This window comes from Lineus longissimus, chromosome 1 (assembly GCF_910592395.1).
Source record: "Lineus longissimus chromosome 1, tnLinLong1.2, whole genome shotgun sequence".
NCBI lineage: Eukaryota > Metazoa > Nemertea > Pilidiophora > Heteronemertea > Lineidae > Lineus > Lineus longissimus.
Genome location: NC_088308.1, coordinates 16,975,155 through 16,982,521, shown reverse-complemented (window position 1 = coordinate 16,982,521; position 7,367 = coordinate 16,975,155). Strand labels below are relative to the sequence as shown.

At 39.1% G+C, this 7,367-nt stretch overlaps 1 protein-coding gene across 1 annotated transcript; it reads left to right on the top strand.

The window, feature by feature from the left end:
• The first annotated feature begins 131 nt into the window (after nt 1-131).
• Nucleotides 132-7,045, top strand: LOC135489071 (ER lumen protein-retaining receptor 2). Its single transcript, XM_064774215.1, has 4 exons — nt 132-266; nt 1,137-1,396; nt 1,972-2,224; nt 2,643-7,045. The coding sequence occupies exons 1-4, from the start codon at nt 176-178 to the stop codon at nt 2,675-2,677; spliced, it is 639 nt and encodes a 212-aa protein (XP_064630285.1). The 5' UTR covers nt 132-175; the 3' UTR covers nt 2,678-7,045.
• The last annotated feature ends 322 nt before the right edge of the window (nt 7,046-7,367 follow it).

Below are 7,367 nucleotides of genomic sequence, written 5' to 3'. Positions count from 1 at the left end.
CAATGATTATCAAGTAAAGGCCCTGTCATGAGAATAATTAGATGATTGGCGAGGAAACGTGGAAAGCAAGAGATCTCAACCCAGTACGCACTTTAATTCCCAGAATGCACCGGGCGCCACGTCCACAGCGGCCATATTGGAACGTGTACACTGTCCACACGTACTGACGATCAAAATGAATATTTTTCGGCTTGTAGGCGATCTTTCTCATCTTTTAGCAATATTCATATTGCTCATGAAAATATGGAAAACACGATCATGCGCAGGTAAGAAACATTCGTGTCGTAAATATGTTTTAATCGCCCATGGTCTGTTGTAAACATTGCCGGCAAAATGTTTGTCATGATTGTGTACATTGATGTACAGTATACGTGCATCATGTACGCATCCACGTATCGTCACCCAGCTTCCACGTCATCTGTTCAATTCCATCCATTTAGTTTGTTTAGTAATGCGTGCATCATTAGTAACCCAATATCTATGTAGTAAGATAGGATATTTAATTGTTGCTAAGTTTGTTTCCCCGCCCAGTCTTTTTTCTACAATTTTAAACTAGGCCTACCAAACATAGGCCTACCAATACCATGTCCCATGCTACAGACCGTTTTGTATGCGAAAATAAATTTCGGCCACTTTGATAAGACCCTTTTCACAGGCAGCGTAAGTTTACCATGACATAAAAGTCATGTTTTAAAGGGACAATAATAGGCAGCAGCTTGGCAGGCAAGATAAAGTTACACGAAGTCGCCAATAGGGGTCTCTCACATCTCACAGTAGGTTGAAATGATTCACGCTTGTACGAGGAATATATTATAAGTGCTGAGTCTGATATGACCCAGGGGCCTTTCTCTGTAAATTAGCTAAAGATGGCCAAATTAGCCCCTCTTCTCCTGCCTATAGTCCCCCTTTAAATCTAATAATCATCAAAAGCATTCAAAATGTCATGAACGTTGAAAGGCATGGACAACTTGAAGTAAATTGCTTGTATATTTTTACTTTTATGCCATGGTAAACAAACGTTGCCTGACATTGTGACAAAAGCGGTGAAAAGGGTTGTTTCAAAATGGCCGAAATTTATCTTCGCAGGGTGTCTATTGAATATGGTCAAAGTAAGTAAATGTTTTGTTTTTTTTCAGGTATTTCTGGCAAAAGTCAAATAATGTTTGCGATCGTCTTCTCGTCGCGGTACCTGGATCTGTTCACGAGTTTTATATCTGTCTACAACACATGCATGAAGGTGATCTTCATCGCAGCATCCATTGCAACAGTTTACCTTATTTACATGAAGTTCAAGGCCACTTATGACAGTAACCACGATACGTTTAGGATGGAGTTCCTCATCGTTCCTGTCGGAGGCTTAGCTCTGCTCGTCAATCATGACTTCAGTCCACTTGAGGTGAGTTTTAACTTGTGTGTCATTTTTCAGTGATATTTGTTATTTTACCAATCAACAATTTTTACATTTGGGATGGTTGCCGTGGTAATAGTATAGACCCTTCTACACCAGGTGGAGGAAGTCATTGGGGGCCCAAACACACCTAAATATCTAGGCACAACGAACAAAAGATCATGTGGTGTGCGACCATGTGGTCTTTTGTTTGCTGCTTGTTTGTTTTGGCCTTCAGTGGCTTCCTCCACCTGGTGTGAGGGCCTCTATCATTAACTTAAGTCCGAAACTACTTAAAAAGTGGTTGTGTGAATTTGGAGTGCTGTCATCCCCTACGGGTAATTTTCAGTTTGAAAATTGAGACTTTCAAGAATAGAGTTCTTTTCAGTTGGCAATTCCCAAGAGTCAGTTGCCTCCTCCTTAGTTTAAACAAGTTGTAAAAGAACATTTTACATAGCAAATCTGCCTTGCTACTGGCAAAAGAACCAATCCAGTCCAAGTGGACAAAGCAAGTGCTTGAAGGAGTTGCCTAAACACAATTTAAAATTATTTTCTTACAATACGATAATTTTGTCTCTTTGCAGATCCTGTGGACATTCTCCATCTATTTAGAATCTGTTGCCATCCTGCCACAGCTGTTCATGGTCAGCAAAACCGGCGAAGCGGAAACAATAACAAGTCACTACCTATTTGCCCTGGGATCATACAGAGGTCTCTATATCCTCAACTGGGTCTACCGCTATTACTTCGAAGGCTTTTATGATCTTATCGCAATTGTGGCTGGCTGTGTGCAGACCATTCTCTACTGCGATTTCTTCTATTTGTATATTACGAAAGGTTAGTCAAGCTGTTTAGTTTAATTTCTTATAATATGTAGAATTCCCAAATTGAAGTAACCTTTGCTGTGGATCTATCTGTAAAAAAGCTTAAAATTGCCATTTTCTTGAATTTGAATCCGTTTCGGTTCCATCCAGATCTTACCAGCTACATCACATAAACCTATTCAGCATTTACGTCTTATAACAAAGTACCCAAAGGTACAGTGGAACCTCCCTTAGCAGACACCTCTCTATTAAGGACAACCTCTCTATTAGGGACACTCGTTTTAGTCCAAAATTGGTTGTTTCCACTCAATTCGACCTCTAATCGGGACACCTTTCTATTAAGGACAGCACTTGTCAGTCCCGAAGGTGTCCTCAATAGAGAGGTTCTACTGTCTATTAGTTATACATGTATTCTTTGCTTACAATTTCAGTGTTGAAGGGCAAGAAACTGAGTTTACCAGCATAAAGAGAAACCAGCAGCACTTAGGAAATTGTCGAAATGGACAGGATGCTGGTGATGTAGTCATGCTGAAAATGGAGCTGCCAGAACAGAGGGGCAACACCAGTCCTCATTTAGCACTCTTTGTCTTCCTCTGGACTTCCTTGGCACAACCTTCATTTTGGACATGATGGACTAGACCCCTTCCCTCAGCTCCCAAATACTTACTCAGATTACCTTGAGGCCACTCTGATTACCTTGAGGTTCTAATGCTTCGTTCCCTTTAAAATCCGTGGCACACTTTTTGACATTCCAAAGTTACATGTACATGTAGATTTTTGCTTGGTTGACTAAAGCAGTTTCCATGTCTGCAGTCGGGAGAGTCACATTGGAGATCTTTGATTATGATCATTGTGAGACCTCCTGGTGGCAGTGGATAGATGTAGCTACGACTACAATACAGTGACTTTCATGTGCATTGTTGTCAGGAAATGCCAAGGGATTGCCTACATGTACAACTAGAAAAAGCCTCTATTTTTGGCCTTAACTGATCGATTGAGCTACATTTCCATTGTTTTATTGTAAACCGAAAAGTCCTCTGTTCTCGGCCTAATTGATTGCTACACTTACATCATTTCCATTGTAAACCTTAATTTGACTGTACGAGCAGAGAATCTCAAGCCATGAACACATATTTCCTGATTGAGCTTGATGCCTTTTCTAGTATTTTTTTTTGCTTGTATCCTGTCAAAAACTTGACCTGTTTGTAAAACTGAATGAAGATTGTAGTCTAATGAAATATAAAAAATGGACAGATTCTTATCTTTCATCATGGTCTTCAATTTGGTTTTAAGACTTGTACGGTTCGTTGGTTACAACTTGATATAGAGTTACAATGTATATTTGTAAAACAAAAAACTATTATTTTGGTTAAAGGTTTTTTTGTTCAGCATGCATGATAAGATCGTCGTCACGAAGAAATTCTCCTTTCAAACATTCTGAAGACTGGGGGGACATGTTATGGAATTGTGTGATGTGGGCCTACTGACTTTGTTGTAATTTTGAGAAAAGGGTCCAAGTTGTGTTAAGGATTTTATATCAATGGTTAAAATTAGTGTGGGCTTCATTTTGGTGTGACTACCGATGATGTACCTGTCAAAATAGTCAAAATAAAAGGATGGAAAAATGGTTTCGATTCAGTTCAGTGAATAAGATCAAAATAGTTGTGGCGTCCAAGTTGACTATCATACGAATATTTTGTGATGTAAGTTGGTGACAATATGTTGATGAAACAGTAAGGGGAGGGCAGGGGTGTGATTTTTTTATCAGTAGAGTTCTTGAATGAGAAGTTGTCTCAATTTTCTTTGATCGTGCTCTTCTGCAACGGATATTTTGTTTGTGGTGGATAACATTTCAGCTTCAATAGTTTTTCCCGTTTTTTTCCTCTTCATTTCAAATACCATACATTCTTGGTTCGTTACATGTCGGATCTCTTGGAAATGAAAGTGTATCAAATCAGATTGGTGTTCAGCAGGTCTTTGAGTCCTGAGTGTTCAGAGAGTCCATCAGCCAGATGCAATAACATTTGGGAAGTTTTTGCCATGTTGGACAGAGTCCATGAGCCATTAGTAAAACATTAGGGAATTTTATTCCCCGATTAACTTTTTGCCATGACTTTGAGGAGGCAGTTCAGAGTTTTGAATACTTTTAAAACTGATAATGCGCATACTGTAGTGTCTTAAAAGTGATGCGGTTGGTTGTTAAGGTCACTTTGGTAGTAACGGCAGCCTTGGCATTCTAATTGACTTGATGTTGTTCGAACATAAGTGCTAAGTGTTTTGTTGTTCTTTTGGCGAGGAGCAATATATAATGAGCCATCACTGTGACAATTCTCAAGGGTCAAGGTTTCAAGAAGGGTAACCTAAATGCAGCGGAATTTTTTCTAGATCATAGTATAGTGGTTGTACTTCATTGCATGCTTTCATGTTCCTTTTTAAAAGGCAACCATGTCATGCCTGTCCTTGATTTCAAAATGTCGCTAGACAACTTAATATTTTCGTCTTTTTTCAGATTTGAATGTTTTTCTTGAAGCCAATCTTTCAGTGGCAGGTCCAAACAACTTTCCATATCGAAGCGCTCGAGAGATTTCTTTTAGGGTGGAGACATATTTTAAGGTGCGGCCCCGTGGTGTTCTTGAGGTGCTACCATGGCAACCCACATGCCTTTTAATTTCATGCCAGATTGGCCGAAGAATCTTGGCAACCCATTCCTTTTGGGGAAATAATTCTGAAGACCCGTTATTTGTTCTGAATAGAACTGAATTGAGGCTACAGTACACATTATGGGGTGTTGTAAAATGGATGTAATTAAAAGGCATGACCCAGCATCTTGTAATCATCATTTCCCATACTTAAATTTTATTTTTGAATCTGTAGGCTTAGACCATTGGAGTTCAACGCCGATGCCTAGTTTCCCTTATTTCGTTTTCGTTTCTTATGCATTTTAGTTTTTTCTAATGGTGAACTTTGTAGTGTTGTCTGTTTTGATTTGGAAGAGGTTTAATAATCATTATCTCATTGTTTTTAAGAAAAAAAAAATTGTGTGGTTAACGTTTGAATATTCTGTGACAACACCATTTACTCTGTACATGACGGTTGTTTTTGTACACAGGGTACACTTGATTGGTTTTGAAATACTGTGTAGACATATTTTTAGCTTGTTTTCGTGCGTCTGATTAAAGTCGGCCTTATAACATGGAATTCAGACCTTTGTGCAGGCACTCTTCAACGGGCTAAATAGCGTCTACACAGGATTTTGATAATACCAGTTCAGTGAAGTCTGATATTACATGTAATACCTGTATAACCTAGTTATTTAACTGCAAATTACAATACCTTATGAGGACAATAAAAATTATCAAAATGTCACTGAATAAAAGGGTTTACCCACTCATCAGACATTAGGTTGATGCCATGTTAAGGTCGTTTTCTCAAGTAAAGAATGGTTGAATCAAAACACGTAATCTTGCAAAAGAATGGAAGAAAAAAACTGAATATAACTCTTTTTGCTCGGTTGTCTTTCTTTACTTGGGAAATATATCTTTTCACATTGAATGATAAGTGTCAGTGTCAGACATTGTTACATTATTTGTAAATAGTAAACATATTATGGAGAGAATGTGTATTTTTATGAAATATGCCCCCTCCAACCTTCTTGTAAAAGGCGGAATTTACCAAGTGAAGCTAGAATACCGGTAAGTTGTTAATGAAATCATTGCTGGCTCTTTTGGAGTTGCACCAACCATGATCGCAAGTTCTGCTCATAGTGCTTTGCAAAGGTGTCTGTGTCCCCTAGGTTTCGATGTCAATGGAATGTAAGTTCTTGTATAGCGCTTTATACTGTACTGTCTCAAACAAAGTGCTTAACATTCACTCCCCAGCCTGATCCAGGAACATTCGGTTGATACCAAGGAGAACAGATACTGCCATTTCGGGCCAGTTGATAATACAGAGTGCCCTTTCCAAGCCCCAAACCCCACTTTCTGATTCCAAGGCAGGTCTTTGATCTTGAGGTCATGGATAAATTATTCCAGTGTTTCTTTGCATCATTTTCACGAGCAACTTTCTAAGGGATTGTGTCTAAGCGATACCAACTGCAGGTAACCTAAATGTCATTCTGCTGGCACTGGAGTGTTAATCTCAAACCTGTCTGGTTGGTGTTTCTCCCCGAAGATGACTCTTGTGTATGACATCATATCTGCATGAGTTGTATTTTGAAAAAAAGATTTATAACAAAACTAAGTTTAGGTGTAGGATTTAAAAAGCTAACCATACAGGGCAGTCTTTACTGGAATAAACCTGTGGTTGACTGTTTTAGTTCATCATAATATATTTAAAAATTTCATTGTATATTGGTTCATCATGGTCTTTATTATTGAGTATAAATAGATGCACAGTTTTGCTCGTTGAGCATTACTTTTGGAATATGCTGTACAGACATGTATGATTCTAGACTTTCTTCAGATTAACCTGTGTCACTGGAATTGGATCAAGATGCCTTCAGTAGTTTTGATCCTGTGGATTGTTGCTCATACATGAAACTGGGACCCAGTCTCTCACAGTCTTTTTCTCAAATGACATGCTGTGCTGAGAACAATTTGGAAAGATTGGTGTTCCAGTTAAGGTTAGTTGATTGCTTTAAGGGCCAATTCCCTGTGAAGACTTAACTGGAGCTCTCCTCTTGGATGAGAATGAGAGTGAAATGAAAATCGTAGCATGTTTGTGCATTCAGCATTGTTTCTCTGTACAATATCACAACATTTGTACAAAGTTTTGAACGAGAACATTGTAATATTTGGCTAAGAATAAACAAATTTGTGGTATACAGCCTGTAAAATTGTAGCGCATTCTGTCTTATTCTGACCAGACACAGTGTTGGGTGGATGTTGTCCTCAACAACATTTAGCAATATGACCATTTTGACTGCTCAGTTGGTCTTTACATTCTCCAATCCGGTTCACTGGAATACTCTAGGGGAGCATCAATTAAGTACGTACGCACGAAAATGCCGATTTTAGACCACCTCCCCCTGTATGCCCTTTTACGCATTGCCTCAAACCCCTCCCCCTGAACCAGCGTAAGCCTAGAGACCACTGTTGCCTATTTTTCCTTCCTGCGGCGCCACAGTCGGATCGGCGGCGGACTGCGGATAACGCTGA